This window comes from Antennarius striatus, chromosome 9 (assembly GCF_040054535.1).
Source record: "Antennarius striatus isolate MH-2024 chromosome 9, ASM4005453v1, whole genome shotgun sequence".
Lineage (NCBI taxonomy): Eukaryota > Metazoa > Chordata > Actinopteri > Lophiiformes > Antennariidae > Antennarius > Antennarius striatus.
This window is the reverse complement of record NC_090784.1, coordinates 14,812,908-14,834,463: the sequence shown is the minus strand read 5'-3', so window position 1 is coordinate 14,834,463 and position 21,556 is coordinate 14,812,908. Positions and strand designations below refer to the sequence as shown.

Here is a 21,556-nt window from a genome sequence, read left to right as displayed (position 1 = left end):
CAGAACGCAATTAACTTCATCCCCACAATATCAAATGAATACAATGATAATTCAACAGGGAACTTTACTAGAACTGCCACTAAATATTTACACTACAAAAGATTCAGCAGGATCATTTTCATATCAGAAATATCTCATCCAACAGACTCTTGCTGGCAAGGTTCTTCCTTCCAAGAGTGTCTCGGATCAAGCGAAATATCTGTAACGATTGAAAGGCTTTTAATATACGTACTTTTTTGAAGCAGTGATTGTAACATACTGGACACACACTAATGACTTACCATCTGCTGTAAATACGTAAGCACAGCTGCAAGCACAAAGCTTTGAGATCCAAGGTCGGCGATGCAGAAAAACAAAGTGTCAAAGATCAGCATTGTGGCCTCCATCCCATAAAACAGCACATTACTGAAGGAGTGGTCCTTGTCTGTGGACGGAAATGCAAACAAGCATTATACACAGACAAATATGGTTGAATAAACTGGTAAACCAATCAGTTTGTTATAACAAGATCAAGATCAACTTCTTGTTTTGACTATCTATGATGTTAACAAACATTGTTGTATAGGAAGAATGGAAACATGGTTATGCTCTAGGTTATATCTTGGACAAAGGCTAATATTTGAAATTGGATAAGAGTATGAACGTCTGTCAAAATTCCATGTATGAACTGGTTGAAAACATTTAATGTCTGACTTGGCTGACAACATATTGTAATGAGAGAGGTGTTTTTTAATTTTGGAGGACGGGAATTTCACAAGCCAAATGGCTTCGACCCGTCAGCCTTTTATTTTCGGATGTTGTTGTTGAAGTTGCAAATGTGATGAAGGTGTGAAGTCTGTTATAATAACATGTCTGAAAAAAATAACCTAGATAAAAATAAGTAAATAACCATTGTAAAAGATGCTACTGTCGCTAGGTTCAAGGAACTCCATTCCTATTATTCTCTCAATCATCATCTTGTCCTTCACGATGTACTCCATCTCAGGATGTGCCTGAGGTGAATAATGGAACAAGAGAGGAATAAATATCTGTGTCAAGACAACAATGATCAAGCAAAATGACTCACAACTTTACTGTCAAATAAACTTGATATACAATCAAAACAAATACTGGTGAGTTAAGTATCAAGGTATGTTTAAGTGCATTTATACAAACGCGGTCAAGCATTGATTGCAGGAAGTAGTTCATGGCGTAGTAGGCTTTGATTTTCTGCTCAAACTGGTGAGTTGAGTTTCCGTTCACCAGCATTGATAGCCCGTGTCTCTAGAAAGAAAAGAGATGAGCAATCTTCACTTCAATATGAAAAGTACTTCTTTTTCTATTGGTTTGTTACTTATGAGGACACTTGCAGGAACAATAGAACAAGCACACACCCTGTTGAGTTGTCTCCTTTCACGATGAGATGCCAGACAGTTAGTGAGAGACACTTGAAAGGTCTGCATGTCTGTGTTATGGAGCAGACCTCTCTGAGGACAAAGGGATTCCTTACCAAGGAAATCAAAGTGAAGAAATAAATGGGATGTATTGTGAAATCAAAATTGTTAAAAATATGCAGCAACAATTAATAAGGTGCAGTTTGTTTTTAAACGTACAGCCTCTCTCTTCAGATTATTGTTCATTTCCTCCATGTTGGTATCAGCAAATCCATGTACTGAACGTCCATGGATGTAGTAGCCAAAACAACGGTGACTCAGCAGCAGGACGGAAATCTGCATACGATAATGGATACAATACTCCAATACACCAGTGCAAACATGTGAAACATTCCAGACAAACTACAACAAGATATGTACATATATACTTACATTACTGACAGAGCAAAGATCAACAAACTGATGGAATTTGTCTTCCCCAGATTGTTTGTGAAACACAGTGAAGAAAATTACCTGCATAAATAAATTATTATTAAAAAGAGCACTCAACACATCCATTGACTATTTTCCTCATTTCTTGAAAGGACAGGAAGCTCAAAATAAAGACAGGGAAAGTGGAGATAAGATTGAACATTCAGTCAGATCCACCTGCAGAAGACCGATGCAGAGCCACAGCGTGGCCGTCAGACCATAACGCAGAATTCGGCTGTATGAAGGAGTGTAAGCATGTGAGGAGCGTTGCAGATTTGGCCAGGGGTCCCTCAGGGCCAGGTTAGAGAAACCCAGTACCTGAAAAATGTAGGATGAGATGCATTAAACAGAGTTCATTTTACCTCAAGAAAGTAGTGTATCCCTGGGAGGCACTTAAAGAAATATTTGTGCATACCAACATGAAGTTAATGCATCCCACAAGTCATTACAGAATATATGTTAGAAGTGTACACAAGGATTGAGTTTTGCCAACAGTACAATGTAAAAACTAAACACAACATTTAATTTGAATGTTTTTACTAATAACATAAATTTAAGTAAAAAAAAGAGTAAAACTATATATTAGTTTTATCAAAATGCTAAAGCCTTTATTCTTAGTTATAAAAAAAGTTGTAATACAGCTCTTTTTTTCACTTTTGTTTTTCATTCAATAATTTTCTTTGCCTTGAATTTATATATTCTCCCTTGGACAGCGCACCAAGCTGACAGAGCCTTCTTCACACAAATTTCAGTAATATCTGTCAGTAATATCCGTCTCTTTTTCTTCATTAACTTTTGATTGTTTTTTATGCATGAAAACACTCATTGACACTTGCTTTTTTCTTTGGCATGTTTTTCGGAGGCATGGTCATAATCAGTCAATTAATCAATCAATCAACCTTTATTTGAATAGCTCTTAATCACATCAGAAGACATTTCAAAGCGGTTTAACAGACAGAGAAACCCAAAAGGACTCTCCAAGCATAAGCTACAGTGTATGTTTGCTCCTCGTTCTCACTGCAGCGCGTAAAATGAGGAGATGTTAAGTTGCCGTTTTGTCGATTTTAATAAGGCAGAATCACACAGGTGAGTCTTGTGACGAGAGATTTGTGACAAGATCAAAACATAATGGTGATTTCCGGGTTTGACATTTAGGTGGAGAGATGGAAAAATTGTGAATATTTTTGTTGAATGGAAGTGCATTTTAAAGCTTGCGTCCCAAAAAATGTCAAAAAATGTGCGTCAAAGATGCAAGGAGAGAACACTGATTAAAGTAGAAGAAGGTTAAAGCAAAAGCTGCAAAGCCGCAAAATCGTGTCTGTTTATTACTAGGAGATGTACCTCAAGACAGAATAGCACAGCCATGACCTGAAAAGTTGGACTGATCTTGCGAATGGTTTGCATCTTGTTCCATTCATTTGCCACAACGTAGGTCCTCCAGATGGTAACAGAAGGGTACTTGTTTTGTTGTTTTGAATCATCACACACTGAAACAGGAAATGTAGTGAATTTAAACACACAGATGGATCATTAATTTAGGCAAAACAACAAAATACGTGCTGCAAGTAATTATGTTTGTACCTGGCATAGTCCTGTTTCCACTGCTTCTAGGCCTCTCCCAGTCGATAAAGAATATATCAACTGACACTTGAAGCACCAGCTTGTGGAGAAACTGAATAGCCTGGATATTAAAACCCAAAACACTATTTTGTCAGTATTCTGAACAAGTCCACACCATTTAGCTTTCAAAAGCAATTATGCTCAATAACACAGCTTTCCAGTGTTGGTGTCTGACCTTGAGCACGAAAGCGCAAGCAATTAATGTCACAAACTGATTCTCCTGAGAAGGAAGTGGTGGCAGCACCGCTGCAAACATTTGAGCCTAAACACACACAAGCAAATTAATCACACCTAAATATAAATGTTCTTAAAAAATATTCAGGCAAAGAAAGTATAGAGTATATAAGCTATTGTAAAAAAATAGATCCATGCAAAAAATGCAAGAAAATTCGGAAATAATAAATAAAATAAAAATAATAAAGAGAAACCTTACCTTAAACAAGATGAGCCAGTAAAGCCCACTTCCCACAGTAACAATGAAGAAAACATTGGCAATATCTCCAGCAAAAAATAGCAAAAATTTCAGCATAGTCTGAGGCGGAAAGGGGGCGGGGGTTACCACTTCTTCTAAACTTTCATTTGAAGATGCTCAAATTATGACATCATGAAGGTGTAATACCTCCACATCAATAAGTGGTGAACCAATCCTCCTCTTCCAACTGACTGTCTTCAGCAGAGAACACAGCACAGCTAAACCACCCATCACACCGAGAGCAGTCTGTGAACACAAAAAGTTGATCAGACCCACAGTTTATGCTGTATCGCGTTATTGTTTTTTATTATTACTACTAAAATTAACAGTGATGCACAAGAAAGGATCTTTTTCATCTCAGATGAAATAATTAATTATTTCTTCCACTTACATTTGTCATTGTACGAGTGTCACTCTGATCCATCTTATATTCCACAGCAAATGTTGCCTATAAACAGATAAATGAGTTCAATGCATAAGTCAATCAACAACATGAAATAAAGTAGAGCTAAAGTAGACCTGGTGTACTTCTCTTCAACAAAACATCAGCTAAAGACTATTAATTTCCAGTTTCAGAAATAGGAAGGTAGGCTCCTCGTGTGTTTGTGCGTACACCAGTGTTGTAATGACCAAATTCAAATGTACACCACTGTACTGAGGATGCTACTGCCTTGAAGAGACAGTGTGACCTGTCCTCACTTGTACAGACGTGGTTATAAAGCTACAGACACACACATAAAGCAGGGCTCGAAATTAACTTTTTTTCTTGGTAGCACTGGTGCTCCCAAATTTAGAAGTTAGTAGCACCAGCAAAGACTTTAGGAGCACCTACCCAAAAGCTTGGCAGTGACGGAGCGATAGAGACCGCTCCGTCCATCTACGTTCCGCTCTCCCTCGCCCAGGAGAGCAGCCACAGCTGCGCTCTCATTGTTTCCTGGCAGGACTGCAGGACCGCGGTCCCGCTCAGATTTTCACGCACATTCTCCGGGAGGTCCACACTCATGTGTCCGCATCAAACAAACTGTTGCGGTAATGCGTTCGAGGGTGCATACTCGGCGCCTACGCGTTTTCCCCACATCCACACAAAACTGTATGAGAGACGTTCACCTGAGGATGCTGCATTGGTCTGCCTCAGGGTCAGGGGCCAAACCGAGGCACTACCTGGGTGTGGCTTAAATAGCGCATTGTGGGGCACTGTCAGGCCAGCCCGGTCTTCTTCTTTTCCTTTTCTCTTCAGGGGTCGCCACAGAGAATCTATTGCCTCCATCTAGCCCTGTCCTTTGCATCCTCTTCTCTCACACCAACTACCTTCATGTCCTCCCTCATTACATCCATAAACCTCCTCTTCGGTCTTCCAGGCCTCCTGCCTGGCAGTTCAAAACTCAGCATCCTTCTGGCAATATATTCACTATCTCTCCTCTGGACATGTCCAAACCATCTCAGTCTGGCCTCTCTGATTTTATCTCCAAAACCTCTAACATGTGCTGTCCCTCTGATGTACTCATTCCTGATCCTATCAAGTTTCAAGTTTCAAGTTTCAAGTTTCAAGTTTATTTATTTTTATATAGCCCAGATTCACAAGCAATGTCTCAAAGGGCTTTACAATCTGCACTTGGACGATATCACTCTGACCTTTGTGCACTGCAAGCAGTGCGACCCTCGCATCGGATAAGGAACAACTCCCCCCAGAAACCCTTTTAACAGGGGAAAAAATGGATGGGAGAAACCTCAGGAAGACTGCAGAGGAGGGACCCCTCTTCCAGGAGTGGACAGACGAAGCAATAGATACCGCATGTACAGATTAACAACACAATAATAATAACACTAACAATAACAGTAACAATAAATGTATAACAAAGGCATGCCGATCCATCCAGTAGAGCGAGTCACCACCAGCCGATGAAGCACACAGAGGTCACCGATTGCTGAGGATCCACCACTCTGAGGACAGACCAAACAGTGCCTAAGTCATTCAGCTCAAAAAAGTTAAAGTCAAGGTTACTCTGGCAAAACCCCAAAACCACAGCAGAACCAAATGAGGCAGAACCAGCACTCCCCTAGTGGATGGTGAAACAGGACCACTGTACAGCTTGTGCTATCGCCAGCCATGGAAGCAGACAGAGGTAGCTGATTGCCGATGATCCACCACACAAAGGCCTGTGAGAGAGAACAGCAGAAGAAGGAAGAGAAACAGAGATAGCAGAGATAGCAGGGGCGAGAGTGGTGCTAGAGGGACCAGAATAGCAGAGAATTAATGGGAGGCAGGGGCCTAACTAAGAAATCCTATGACTCGTCGGCAGGACTAGGCTAAACCTAAACATTGAGACCGCCATCCCTGATATTACTTATATGTTAGGTCGAACAGATATGTTTTGAGTCTAGATTTAAAGACATTTACAGATTCAGACTGTCTAATATTTATAGGGAGGTTATTCCACAAGAAAGGGGCACGATAGGAGAAGGCCCTCTGGCCAGCTGACTTCTTTTTAAATCTAGGAACACACAAGAGACCAGTATTCTGAGAGCGGAGAGCCCTAGTCGGCGTATAAGGTTTAACAAGATCAGACAGATAGGTTGGTGCAAGCCCATTAAGGCTTTTGTATGTTAGTAAGAGTACCTTAAAATCGGATCTAACATGAATCGGGAGCCAGTGTAATGCAGCCAAAACTGGGGTGATATGGTCAAATTTCCTAGTTTTAGTTAATATTCTTGCTGCTGTGTTCTGAACCATCTGAAGGCCCCTAGTTCTAGACCGAGGCAACCCTGATAACAGAACATTACAATAGTCAAGTCTAGAGGACACAAAGGCATGAATCAAAATTTCTGCATCAGCCATGGCTAAAGAGGACCTAATTTTGGAAATATTACGTAGATGAAAGAAGGCGATCTTTGTCACCTCTTTAATATGCTTGTCAAAGGCAAGAGTCGAATCTAACGTTACTCCTAGGTTCTTGACTGTTGAACTATGGGTTATAAGACAGTTATCTACAGATATTGTTAGGTTTTGAAATTGGTTACTATGTCGTGCAGGGCCAATGATTAACATTTCAGTTTTGTCTGGGTTTAGGAGCAGGAAATTACTGGACATCCAACTATTCACAGCAGAAAGACAGGCCTCTAGTTTACTCAATTCAGATCGATCATCTGCTTTTATAGGCATATAAAGTTGTGTGTCATCCGCATAACAGTGGAAACCTATTCCAAAGCTGCGTATAATTTGACCAAGAGGTGCAACATACAGGGAGAATAGTAGAGGACCAAGGACAGACCCCTGAGGTACGCCATATTTGACGTCGGAGAAGGCAGAAGTTTTATTATTGTAGGAGACACATTGTGTCCTATCAGATAGATAAGATTTTAACCAAGCCAGAACTAACTCACAGACACCAAACTGTCTCTCCAGTCGGTCAAGGAGTATACAGTGATCTATAGTATCAAATGCTGCACTAAGATCCAAAAGAAGGAGAACAGAAGTGGTATCAGAGTCCAGATTTAATAGGAGATCATTCACAACTTTGGTAAGTGCTGTTTCAGTGGAATGGCGGGCCCGAAAAGCTGATTGGAATGGTTCGAAAAGACCGCTTAATGATAAATAATCTAAGAGCTGTTGAGATACTACCCTTTCTAGTATTTTAGATAAGAATGGAAGGTTAGAAACTGGTCTATAATTATTTAAAGACTCTTGGTCGAGATGTGGCTTTTTAAGCAGAGGTTTAACCACGGCCGCTTTAAAGCTAGTGGGAACAACACCAGTTGCAAGAGAAAGATTAACTACATTTAACATAGTAGGGCCCAGCAATGGCCATAATTCTTTAACTAATTTAGCAGGGAGAGGGTCTAAGAGGCATGTAGTAGGTTTGGAGAATGAGACCAACTTCGTTAATTCTACCAGAGAGACATTCTCAAAGTGTGTTAAAGAGAAAAGTTGGGTTTTAACACCCAGAGAAGGAACCACATCAAATTTTGATCCAGGTGAAGCTGAAGAAGTTATTTCATGTCTAATGTTATCAATTTTACGGCAGAAAAAATCTTGGAAATCATCAGCCGCCAATAACAAGCTGCTTGCCGTTGACTGTTTCTGCGTCAATCTGGCTACAGTATTAAACAGAAATCGAGGGTTGTGTTTATTTTTACTTATTAATCTGGAGAAATAGGCAGCTTTAGCGGTGGACAGAGCACATTTGTAATTTAAGACACATTCGTGCCAAGAGATGTAGCATGATTTAGATTTAGATTTACGCCACCTGCGCTCTAAACTCCTACAGGCTCGTCTGAGAGCGCGTGTCTCCTCGTTAAACCATGGTGTAGACCTGCGCACCCCTATGGTTTTAGTTTTTAGAGGTGCAACTGAGTCCAACAGACTAGAAAGAGCTGAGTTTAGATCACTAGTGTAATTTTCGATTGATCCTGTTGCTACAGTAAAAGGAGTCAATACCTCAGGTAGAAGCTCACTAAGTTTAGATACCGTTGACAAGCCGATATGGCGAGTAGTGACTAAATCAGGAGTAATGCTATTTTGACAAGTAAAGGCTACTTTAAAAGTAATAAGAAAATGGTCAGATATCACTGACGTAAGAGGAGAGACAGTCACAGCAGTAACATTTATACCACGCGATAGAATCAGATCTAGGGTATTACCATTGGAATGAGTTGCTTCATGAACCCACTGAGTGAAACCTAACATGTCCAGGAGGGTTAGGAAAGCTTTACACAACGGATCACTAGGGTTATTTAAATGAATGTTAAAATCACCTGTCACCATAACCTCATCAGATTGAGTAATTAGATCCGAAATGAATTCACCAAATTCTTCTAAGAATAAAGAATAGGGACCAAGCGGTCTATAGACTACTACAAGATAAAGCCTGCTGTTTACAGCTGTAGGCGATGGTTTTAGAACAAGAGCCTCAAAAGATGTAAAATGAATATCTAGATTAGAAGTCAGGTTCAGAATAGATTTGTAGACTAAAGCAACACCTCCACCCTGTTTATCAGCCCTTGCGGCATGAGCATATGTAAAATCAGGTGGTGAAGCTTCATTTAACGGTAAGAAGACATTTGGTTTTAGCCATGTTTCACATAGAGCAATCAAATCCAGGCCATGCTGAAGAATTAAATCGTTCACAAGCAAGGCCTTCGATGACATTGATCTAATATTTAAAAGGCCAAATTGAAATGTGGTAGTGTCACTAACATGATTATTAGACGGTTTAACAGCTGAGGATGTATTAATCTTAATCAGATGCCGCGTCTCAATAAATCTGGGAGGTACAGACCTATAAACACGATGTGATACAATAACTGGGATGCTTTCAGGTATAGAGTCTTGGATAACCTGATCAGGTGCTTCACTGAAAAGTACCTTGTCAGTGGTGATAAGAGCAGAAGTAAGATTCACATGGGTAATGTCCCGGGCCATTTTATTAAAAATCTGAGGGAAGGAGACAGTCTCAACGTCACTAACTATTCCATCAGTCTGATGGTTTCCTAGTCTAGACTCCACAACCGCATCAACAACTACCCTAGCAGGCTCTCTAATCACCTGCAGCCCGAGCGCTGTATGGCTATTGTTAAAGACGCTGTAAGGCCCTGTCTATATTCCTGGATAATAGAGCTGCCCCTGCCCCAGTAGGATGCAGGCCGTCAGCTCTCAGCAGCTCGGGGCGGCCCCAGAAGGAAGGCCAGTTATCTACGAAGCCTAAACCCTGTTCCCTACAGTAGCGCGCCAGCCAGCGGTTCAAAGCTGTTAGTCTGCTATAAGTCTCATCATTCCCCCGCACAGGCAAGAGGCCAGAGACTATTACTCGATGCCGACACATCTTCCTAGCGCAGTCCAGAGCCCTAACCAAGCTATTCTTTGTCACCTCTGACTGCCGGAGCCTAATGTCATTGGTGCCAACATGAATAATAATGTTCCTAGGTGTGTTGGTGGAGTGTTTCTGACTGCCCTTCTCCCTAGCTGATGCCAGCACCCTGAGGTTAGCTTCAATGTCGGATCCTATCCTTCCTGGTCACTCCCAAAGAGAACCTCAGCATCTTTATCTCTGCTACCTCCAGCTCTGTCTCCTGTCTTTTCCCCAGTGATACTGTCTCTAGACCAAACAACATTGCTGGTCTCACCACAGTTTTGTACACCTTTCATTTTAGCTGAAACTCTTCTATCACACATCACACCTGACACTTTTCTCCACCCGTTCCATCCTGCCTGTACACGTTTCTTCACCTCTTTTCCACACTCTCCATTGCTCTGGACTGTTGACCCTAAGTACTTAAAATCCTCCACCTTCTTGATCTCTTCTCCCTGCAACCTCACTCTTCCACTTGGGTCCCTCTCATTCACACACATGTACTCTGTCTTACTGCTGCTAACCTTCATTCCTCTCCTTTCCAGGACAAACCTCCACCTCTCTAGCTTCTCCTCCACCTGTTCCCTGCTCTCACTGCAGATCACAATGTCATCTGCAAACATCATAGTCCATGGAGATTCCTGTCTAACCTCGTCTGTCAGCCTGTCCATCACCATAACGAACAAGAAGGGGCTCAGAGCTGATCCCTGATGTAGTCCCACCTCCACCTTGAACTCCTCTGTCACACCTACAGCACACCTCACCACTGTCATACAGTCCTCATACATGTCCTGCACTGCTCTAACATACTTCTCGGCCACTCCAGACTTCTCCAGACTTCTTCATACAATACCACCGTTCCTCACCCTGTCATAAGCTTTCTCCAGATCTACAAAAACACAATGCAGCTCCGTTTGGCCTTCTCTGTACTTCTCTATCGACATCCTCAAAGCAAATACTGCATCTGAAGTACTCTTTTTTGTCATGAAACCATACTGCTGCTCACAAATGTTCACTTCTGCCCTTAGTCTAGCTTCCACTACTCTTTCCCATAACTTCATTGTATGGCTCATCAGCTTTATTCCTCTGTAGTTGCCACAACTCTGCACATCTCCCTTGTTCTTAAAAATGGGCACCAGCACACTTCCCCTCCATTCCTCAGGCATCTTCTCACTATCTAAGATCATTTTGAACAACCCAGTCAGAAACTCTACTGCCACCTCTCCTAGACACTTCCAAACCTCTACAGGTATATCATCAGGACCGACTGCCTTTCCACTCTTCATCCTCTTCATTGCCCTCCTCACTTTATCCTGACTAATCTTTGCTACATCCTGGTCCACAACAGTAACCTCTTCTAGTCTTTGTTCTCTCACATTTTCCACGTTCATCAACTCTTCAAAGTACTCTTTCCATCTTCCCATCACACTACTGGCACCTGTCAATAGACTTCCGTCCCTATCCTTAATCACCCTAACCTTCTGCACGTCCTTCCCATCTCTATCTCTCTGTCTTGCCAACCGGTATAGATCAGTCTCTCCCTCCTTACTGTCCAACCTAGCATACAAGTCATCATAAGCCCCTTGTTTGGCCTTTGCTACCTCTACCTTCACCTTACGTTGCATCTCCCTGTACTCCTGTCTACTCTCCTCAGTCCTCTCAGTGTCCCACTTCCTCTTAGCTAACCTCTTTCTCTGTATACACTCCTGTACCTCCTCATGCCACCACCAAGTCTCCTTATCTACTTTCCTTCCAGATGACACACCAAGTACTCTCCTACCTGTCTCCCTGATCACATTAGCTGTGGTTGCCCAGTCATCTGGAAGCACCTCCTTGGAGTTGTTGGTCAGACCGTACTCCAGGCCGATGTAGAGCATGGGTAAGTGACACCCTTTCATCAGCTGGGCAGCAGTGAAGTAGGCAGCCATAGCTTGGTCATGTTGGAGGACCGTATGTCCTTTCCAGTGTGGTGGCTTTACTTAGGTAACGCCGAGCATGTTCATTCTTATGGCCAACCATGAGATAGTAGCACCCAACAGCAAACCAGGATACTGGATTGTTGGGATACAAATCTACAAGGTTGTGTGAGATATAAAACAATTCATTTGCTTTTCCAAGTTCCACCAGGGTTCCTATGTGGACGGGTAAGCAGTTGGCATGGAAGGGAGCACATCTTGAAATCACAGTTATGATAATGTCTTTCAGCCAGAGACACCACTACATCCAAGTTGTCCTGAAGACCATTGACCATCTCTGGTACCACCAAATCACTCGGCTTGTTATACTTCTTTAACTTATTTTCAAACAGGAAGTGCAACAGTTCCTCCTCTTCTTCCGTACACTGCTGACTCAGAGGAAGCGAGTCAAGGAAATCTTTCTCTTCTTGTGCAGTCAACATGTGGTGTGACGTTAACAGATCGAAGGCATCAAAGCAGTAGACATCAAGTTTCAAGGCCTCTTTGTAGCTAGAGGTGGCCAGTGGTCTGTTGTCCATCACATCGTAGATCTTACCCCGCAGGAGGCATATGGAGCTGCTGATAGAGGCAGGGGACAGGTCCCAGTCCTTAGCTGGCCCAGGCGTCCCACTGTCCTCCTTCCCACTCCTGTCTAGCAGCTTGTTACTGACTGGCTCCTCTGCATCCAGGATATCCAAGGCCTGCTGGGACTCTTTGGCAGCATAATGACACCTAGCAGCAAGGTACTGACAAGCGCCATACAACTTGTCCAGTTTTTGTGACCGGAGGGCGTGGGAGGCTCTGTGGTACTGAGAGGTCAGGTAAAGGCACTGAGCCAGCCAGTAGATGTCCTGGGGATCCTCGTGAGAAAGGGACGCTATCTTGTCGGCCCAAAACAGAGCACTTTGATACCGTTGCTGGTCGATGTACTGTCGAACCCGCTTCCGTAGTCTGTCGAGATTCATTGTTATTGTTTTTTTCTATCACTATACCGGCTATAAACAGTGTGTCATCTTAAGAGACACGAACAATGTTTCAGAGTGCCCACAAACCAGTGTTTCATCTTTCTATCTTCAACGCTTGTGAAGATATTTGGTGGACTAACTAATGGACGGACGAACAGATGGACGAATGGACGGACGAACACACACACACACTGGCAATCACAATACATCACTGTTTTGAAGGGGGATGTAATAAGTTTCCCCTGGCTTCGTAGCTGCAAGTTAAGGCTGTTCAGCTTTTCTGTGATGTCTGTTAAAAATGCAAGGTGCCATTTCCATTGTGGGTCAATCAGCTCTGGAACTATTTTGTCAGGGGGCATTTTTCTGGTACTGGTCAGGGGGCCGCATCTGGCCCGTGGGCCTTAGTTTGGAGACCACTGGTTTAAGGGATTGACTGTGGTAATTTCTTTTCGGGTATTAATACGGTCAATTTAAAAAAAAAATCCATGATTCTCTAGTTCATATAGAAAAGAAATGTCTCATCTCTGGCTTAATAGCTCAGTAAAGCACTAAATCCAAAGTAATATTTGGAAGTGAATACATCCTCATGTGTGTCAGAGTTGAGATGAGGTAGGTTTAAGGGATTGACTGTGGTACGGTGCTTGGCTCGGTCTATAAAAGCAATACGTACAGACAAAATGTACATATGGTTCTACTCACAGACACAGTTTGTGTTTTCATATCTGTGACTGGTACATCTTCGTAGGTCACAGTCATCAGGGGGGGGAAAACCTTGCCTTCCTGGGCTTGTGGAACCAGTTGGAACCTAACACATATTTTATCAAAACACTTAACACGTCACAAACCAGCTATGAAAGAAACCTGTATTACTGTAATGTAATAGTGACATGCACATCGGTAGCCAACCTTATTTTGATACTAGTGGCAACACGAATAACTTTGGGCGGGGAATTCATGCTCCTCTCTCTTCCACTCAGTGTGTCGACAACAAACATACGTCGGGTAAGATACCAGTTCATCATACTCCCTGCAAATAGATCAATTGCATTTTAGCAATGCAAAAACATACACACATTCATAATAAAAAATATTTAGTCAGCAAAATGTTGTCCAAATCACCACAAAAATACAGGATTTCTGGATATCTGGCTCACCAGATATCCTCATTTCAGTAGTAATCACACAGCTGCTAAGTACCGACACTGTATATAATTATATAATATAATCTATTCTTCTCATTTTTATTATTGTATATATATAATATATATATACATATTATAATTATAAATTATATAATATGATCTATCTATAATAAATCTATAATCTATACATAATTTTCAACATTTCAAGTTTACATGCCAGACCTTAGGCTCCATGCAATATTATGTATTTATTTATTAAATTTTATTTATAAGACTTATACTGTTAATAACACTTAAAACGTGTCTATGTCTATCCTCACACTGTTTATCTGTTTCCTAACACTATAGAAATAGCGATGCGAACAAATGCTGTGTACTACAGTTGCCAAGCAACGACATTTCATCGCCAGATTCACTGTTGTGAGTCTCTGTGCAATGAAAATAAAAGGAAGTCTAAGTCCAAGTCCAATCAAAGTCGTTAATGTTTTTGGAGACTTCATTAACGATTTGCATAATATTATAGTTGGATTCTGTAGCTGTGATCTGCTGCACAAAGCTGGTTTAACATCTTTTCTTCCTATCTTTCTTTATGAAAGAGAAGGTACCTCTGATTATTTTACAATTGAAATACAGGTACATATTTTTCTGTTGTTTAGAAGCACTGTGATTCATATCTGTAATGAGGATGATTAAGCTGTTATTAGACAGCTGGATATAATGCTCCATGTCCTACTGAAGATGGTGACAAGATATTGTCATTCTAATTTAAATGAGTCCAGACAGTGCTCTAAACATCTGGAAATCACATGTATTTGACCTGGACATTATTTTGCTCAATGGATAAAATCCCACCTTGATTGATGAACCATCCATTGTACTGTTGGTTATAGACTAGTGTAGGCAGGGGGAGAAGTTGTCTTTTCTCTTTTCCACCAAGGTCCATAAACACATCATAGAAGAGTGGCTCTGGATGGGAACTCAGCAACTCTGCTACTGCAAGATCACACTACACACACACGCAGTCTACTGTATAACACAAGTCGGAAACACAACAGAGTATCTGCTCTGTCTCTAAGCTAATTAAAGAAAAAACACTCACACTTTGTTGGTATGCAGTTCCAAAGCTGAAAGCTGCTGCCTGTTTTATGGCTGTTTCTGGACAGAGCTAAAAAGGGAAAGAGGAATCTTTCAGAATAGTTAACATTATAGAGTTTTTACTTTGTATGAATCATTTTAAATATAAGTTTTTATCATCATTCATTCAAATCCTACCTGTAAATTTCCTCCTCCAACTTGTTCCCATCTGAGGAATTCTCCTTGGACATTATAGACAGCAGCAAGTAGCTTAATGTTGGTGTTCTGCCAAGCAAATTATGGTGATTATAAAACATATTTGTACCAGTGTACTATTCCATTTGCAGTATACAGTAATTAAGGGAGTATTAAGAGTACTGTTCTTGTACTACTATTCTCTTCCTTGACATTTATTTCATGGTTATTTTCAGGTTCATTACCTTCTTCGGTCCTCTGAAATAGAACCCAAGTGGAACAGGTTCAGTCTGAAGCACTCGACTGGCTAGTCCTGGTTCATCCCCATAATAGAGCCATGGTAAATTAGTTCTCCTGCAAAAAGAGTGACAAAAGTGATAAATATCCACTCTGGCTGAAATAAAATTAGTCTTGTTGAATGAAACCATAAGTTCCATAATGTAAACACATTTGCCATGATTGCGTTGATTACCAGTAGTAAATGTCTTGAGTTGAACTGAAAGCAGGTCTTGATCTGAAGATGGTGTTGAAGAGACCACAGGCATCTGTGGAGAAGCTTCTGAAGGAGTGCATGTTCATCACACACATGTTCCCAAGGGCCTGACATGCTGTCAGGTTGGACAAAACCTGAAACCACAAAACTTGTCAATGTACGGCTGCTGAAACACTCAGAGAAAGTTATTAATAGCTCACTAAGAATTATAACAGAATACAATCTCACTACAAATCTATTTACATTTGTTTTATATCCCATCATATTAATACAGAAACCTAAAACCCCAAATGTCTCTTGTGCTATAATAAGGATCTTCGACAGTGTGTAGCTGTGATGACAACCAGAACTGGCTTCCTGCAGGGTTTGATAAAGAAACCTGGAATTACAAGGCAGGCTGCTGACGAGGAGTACAGGTTTTCGGTGAACCAGGCAGACTGGAGGCTAAACATCTGAAAGGGTAACAGAGCAGAAAATCTATTGTTAATCAAAATCTCCTTATATAAACAACAGTACAAATGACAGAGGAGACTCACCAACTGAGGATAGTTGATTGTCGGATTCACAGTTTTGGGGAGACTGTTTGGAGGTAAACATAAACCTCCTGCCTGCAGAGTCACAAATCCATATTTGATAATGTGTCTGGCACATAATGGTGTGACTGTATAATTTATCCAAAAGACTGCATGTGGGTTGAAAGTTAGTCAAAGTTACCTGAAATTTAGGAGGGTTACACTTACAGGAGTTGTTAAAGAATGTGGCTTGACATGTCTCACACCTGAAAGAGAAATCCATATTTACATAACCTACCTATTCTTTATACTCTGAAAGCATGCGTTGAGTATGAAGAATTACAGTATTTTCCACACTATAAGGTGCACTGGACTATAAGGCGCACCCCAAATAATTTGTTTATTTTATAATTTATTTCATATATAAGGCGCACCAGATTATAAGGCGCACACAATAAAAAATAAATGAAATTTATTTGATAAACTGCAGCGGCTGTAGTTGCGCGATCCGTCCACTAGATAGTGCCGCGCTGCTCAGGAAGTCATGAATGCAATCATGACTGCCTGACTACCTTTGAATGGCCCATATTGTTATGTCAATAAGCCATTCTGAGCCTCATCAAGTAAACCTGATCACTTGATCACTTTGTCATCTTAGAAAGAAATCAACACGCATATTAAAAAACCTGACATTAAAAACTGGTTAAATTCATTACGAGTGCAGTCAGTGTGAACAGAGCGGATTATTTCCTGATCTGAAGTTCGAAGCAGATATTTAAGCTCCAACGTTCGTCTTCGTTTATTAATTAAATATTGTTTCGATCGATTGGTAGTCCAGTCGGAGGTGAGGTGCAGCTATTTGCTGCTGTGTGTCTTAAACAATTTTTTAACTAGTTTTTAATGTCAGGCTGCTACTTTACTGGCAAATATGACGCTGTTTTACTCCTAGAACTGACTTTAACGTCAGTATCTCACTGCCATGAATCTCACAGCACGTCGCTGCAGACAGAATACACAAGCCTGAATGCGCCCCTCCGCCACCCGCCCAGAGCTATCAACTAGTTTGTAAATCAATGTAGCATGCCCGTTGGCACCTTTGTCTAGCAGTGACTCTGCTCTTGAAATTTCAGAAAAGGCTGGAAGTTCAGCTTTGAGGGTCTTCATTCACCTTTATTCCAGTTTCCCCGTGTGTTTCCACAGACCAATACAATGGACCGTCACTAGATTGCAGATGACAGCACAATGGCATTTTTAAGACCAATTAAGTTCTAAGTGGAGTATTTCCGACGCCAAATAGTTAGGTAATACTGAGATCAGTCAGTGATTCAAACTTTATTAGTAGAATTGTTGAAAGTTCCTTATGTTTTGCTACGTAATCACCGGTGCTCCTACAGTCTGCTCTACCGTCTGAGAGCAGCTCAGTCAGAGCCGGGACTTCGGTGACGCCCCTTGACTACCGTTGTTAGGGGGCGTAGGCCCGAGTGCCTTGTGAGGGTGCGCCTCTGGTGGCGGAGTGCGGCCAGACTGCCGGCTTTTTTTCAGCGATCATGTTTTTGACCAATATTAATATGAATATTAATCTATATATAAAATGCACCGGATTATATGGCGCACTACGGGTTTATGAGAAAATTTTAGGCTTTTAGGTACGCCTTATAGTGCGGAAAATACGGTAATAGATAGAATTATATATGACCATAAATACAGATATATACACATTTACTGGCGTTTCTTTCCTCCTCATCACCACATGTCAAGGTGAGGCAGTTTAATAACCACAGGTAGGAAATATTTTCTGTGGTATTTAGGGAGGGTGATCCTACTTTTATGTGACTTCAATTGTTCCTTGAGGATAAATAGTTTTTTGAATTGAATTGAATTAAATGAACTCCTTTGTCCCATCAGTATTCTGTACAGGGGGTGGTACTTATTGCCCAAGATGGTCGTTAGTTTGGACAATGTCCTCCTCTCTAACAGCACAGTAAGAGAGTCTAACTGAGCTCCTTCTGTGGTCCACTGCGGATCAGTCTGTCCAGTCTCTTGATGTCCGCCACCCTCAGACCACTGTCCTGTCACACTACAACATGAAGGAGCAGACAGGCCACCACAGACTGATTGATCATTCGCACACATAGGCACACATACTGTTGTGTGGAGGTCAGGTAATCAACAATCCAGAAAACTAGAGGATACTTGAACTGCATTGCCATCAACTTCAACCATCAAGATGCATCATCCAGATGGTGTTCAATGCACTGGAGAAATCAAAAGCATGATCCTCACAGTGCTCCCTGCCTTGTCCAGGTGACAGTACACACGGTTTAGCAGGTAGATGATAGCATCCTCTATCCCAATACGGGGCTGGTAGGCAAATTACAGAGTGTCCAGGCGCGGTTGTACGAGGGGTCGGAGATGCTGCAGAATGAGTCGGCTCTTCATGATGTGGGAGGTCATTGCCATAGGTCTGTAATCCTTCACTCCACTTGGACATGTCTTAGGTACAGATACTAGAAGAGATGTCTTCCACATCCCGGGGATCCTTTGAAGACTCAGGCTCATGTTGAAGAGGTACTGAAACATCCCACACAGCTGAGAGGCACAGTTGTGCACCCTGGGGCTCACCCCGTCTGGGGCTGCGGCATTCCCACAATGGAGACATCTCAGTTCTCTTCTCACCTCATCTTCTTTGATACTCGTAGTGACCGCCGTGTGGGTGACATTAAGAGGAGGCACAGGAGTACTGGAGGTAACAATTACAATTAAATGACTCTAACCTTCCTAATTACAAGAAGGTCTGGGTCAGCATGGAGTGAGGGCATCACAGTGTCGAATCTGTTAAAGAACAGATTAATTTTGTTGGTCCAATCCACTGTGCCTTCAACTCCTTTGCTGACACTCGATCTGTAACCAGTGATTGTCCTCAGGCTATTCCACACTTCCCTATTGTTTTGTATTGTATTATTGGTTTTTGTATTGTATTGTTTTGCTGTAGTTTCCTCTACAGCTTCTTCGCATACTCCTCATTGGCCTGTCAGATCTTAGTCTTGAGGTTTGACTGGATGGTTCTCAGCTCCACCCTGTTCACCACTCTAAAAGCCATTTTCTTCTCATTCTAGACGGATAGAATGCCCTTTGTTACCCAGGACTTGTTGTTTGGATGACAATGAACAGTCTGAGCTGCAACACTGGAGTCGACATAGAAGTTAATGTAGTTTATGATGCATTCCGCAAGTCCATTGACACCAGTGGCACTGAGCGCATAACATGCATTACAATTTGATATCAGTAACTGGATGTAAATAAAGAAAATATTGTAAGATGTTAGGATGTAAGAAAAATAGATAAATAGATAGAAAAAAGTCTTCCATTATTTAGTATTAATATTTACCTGTCTCCACTGCTGTTTGGAACAGAAAGAGCAGGAAAGCTTCCATTGCACTTTTCACACCTAGCTTCATCTAAAAGGTTTCCATGAACATCTCTTTCCACTAGAAAAAAATAACCTATGTTCAGCCATTCATAGTTAAAATATACAACCTTCTATATTTTGCCTAATTGTTTTTTGTTTTCAGCAGTTATCATTTGTACTTGTGTTTTTGTTGTTGGTGGTACCACTGGTGACTCACCAACAACATTTCCTGTTGGACACTGGCACGTCCCCTTATCACTGAGACCGCGTGGACAGCGAATACACCCAAAACCATCTTTAGTTACCGCCTATAAAGAAAGACAAGTTGTCAAGAAAGTTGTGGTACAAGTGGCAACAGCAAGGAACAGTAGAATGAGCAGTAAATAAGGTCATTAAAAATAAACCACCCATACAGGTTTATGTCTGGGACATTGTTGACAGGTAATGGCTGCCTTTTCAGTCATGAGAGTTTGGTACCCAGTTTTGCAAAGACAGCTCAGTCCTGCAGAGAGAGGAGGGTGAGTGACAGGGAGAGTGGGAGTGGGAGTGGGAGAGGGAGAGGGAGAGGGAGAGGGAGAGAGAGGGAGAGAGAGAGAGAGAGAGAGAGAGAGAGAGAGAGAGAGAGAGAGAGAGAGAGAGACAGAGAGAGAGAGAGTGGGTCAGGGTCAAAGCTTCGTGGTAGGTCAAAGTTATGCACTAGCTTTGACCATAGATCAAAGCTAGTGCATAGGTAGATCTAAGCACTAGCTTTGATCTATGGTCTTACACTAGCCTTCTCCTTCATCTTTCTATCTTAACCGGTTCCTGGGTGTACAAAATTTGAAATTTGACCTTCACCTAGTTTTGTCAAGGTCAAGGTCATTATCTCATTTTGCCAAGTAATGTGCTTTTTGTTTCATCATTCTATCTGCAATGGTTGCAAATATATTTGGTGTACTAACGAACGGACGAACAGGCGGATGAACACACGAACACTGACAATTACAATAATCACTGCTTTGAAGCAGAATGTAAAAAACAAGTCCGTTCTCCACAATCCCTTTTACTTTTGTCATTAGTTTCTTCAATCTAGGAACCTATTGGTCGTAAAAACTGGTTGGTCACTTCCTTCTGGATTCTTTAAATAAAAGCTGCATGATGCTAACCAGAAACATGTTGAGGTCTGGAAAGTTTTCTACTTTGTCCCTCAAACCTTGTGTCTTGCAGGAATTTTTTTATCTTTTGCAAATCATATTTTTCTGTTATGGCCTCTTTCAGACTGTTGTCATTTTTGTTCTCCGAGCTACTTGTATCAGTAGATTGTGCTATCACATGGCATAACCTCAGCACCAATATTACTCCCAGTGAGTGGATAGAAATGTGCCGACATGTGATACTGTTTTGTGTAATTCAGTTAAGAGCAGACATTCTTTTGCAGGTGTGGCGTCAGTACCATTAGATCACGGCTGTTCCTGGGTAATAAAAGTAACAGACCTGTTGTGCTCCGTCGCTGATTTTGACCACATTTCACACACGAAAGACTTGAGATATCAAAAAATTCTTCATTAATACAATCTGATGGAGCCTTGAATGAGATGAGGAATTGTTCACAATTAAATGAATTGATAAATATCAAAAGATAGACTGTAAGACATATTGTACATAGTTGAAAACCAGGTAATAGCGTCCTTGTCGCCATGATAAGCAACGGACTTCCTGCCTTCAGTGTTGACTTTGTTGTTCCAGCTGAGACTGTTTGTTGTTATCCGAACAAGGCCTGGGTAACATCAAAAAGACAAAAGGATAACAAAGGAAATCAAAGTCCTCTTGAATGATAAGAAGGCTTTAATGTTAGGGAACAGGGAGGAGCTGAGAACCATTCAGTCACACCTCAAGACTAAGATCAGACAGGCCAACTACTAATGGAAAAACGCGGCTTTCTGACGCTCTGAACCTTTTCTGAACCACTGTGTCATAAAGTGGTTCAATGCCCGAAGCTTCTTTCAGTTCTCTTGGGTGACATCTACTGTCAGTAGGCCTACAGATAGAC

The 21,556-nt window shown here is 41.5% G+C and overlaps 1 protein-coding gene and 1 pseudogene across 1 annotated transcript; both read right to left on the bottom strand.

The window, feature by feature from the left end:
* Positions 1–15: 15 nt before the first annotated feature.
* Positions 16–21,205, bottom strand: LOC137601465 (meckelin-like). The gene is made up of 28 exons (XM_068323657.1): positions 21,001–21,205; positions 19,941–20,029; positions 19,745–19,835; positions 19,507–19,606; positions 16,321–16,384; positions 16,143–16,214; positions 15,996–16,058; positions 15,586–15,740; positions 15,359–15,467; positions 15,117–15,203; positions 14,944–15,009; positions 14,697–14,850; positions 13,609–13,729; positions 13,402–13,507; positions 4,328–4,384; positions 4,084–4,182; positions 3,898–3,996; positions 3,640–3,726; positions 3,426–3,525; positions 3,186–3,331; positions 2,022–2,162; positions 1,806–1,886; positions 1,593–1,709; positions 1,374–1,484; positions 1,156–1,263; positions 890–992; positions 282–424; positions 16–199 (listed from the first exon to the last, which is right to left on the bottom strand). Exons 1-28 carry the CDS (start codon positions 21,203–21,205, stop codon positions 119–121), a joined length of 2,955 nt encoding a protein of 984 aa, XP_068179758.1. The 3' UTR covers positions 16–118.
* LOC137601370 (cell division cycle protein 16 homolog pseudogene) lies at positions 4,755–12,702 on the bottom strand (annotated as a pseudogene).
* Positions 21,206–21,556: the final 351 nt, after the last annotated feature.

Excerpts from the sequence above, each read along its gene's own strand:
- LOC137601465 (XM_068323657.1), bottom strand. The coding sequence starts at position 21,205 with ATGGCGACAAGGACGCTATTACCTGGTTTTCAACTATGTACAATATGT. Across the intron at positions 3,727-3,897 it reads ACTGGCTCATCTTGTTTAAG|GCTCAAATGTTTGCAGCGGT; the intron begins GTAAGGTTTCTC and ends GTGTGTGTTTAG. Across the intron at positions 3,332-3,425 it reads TGGAAACAGGACTATGCCAG|TGTGTGATGATTCAAAACAA; the intron begins GTACAAACATAA and ends TTCCTGTTTCAG.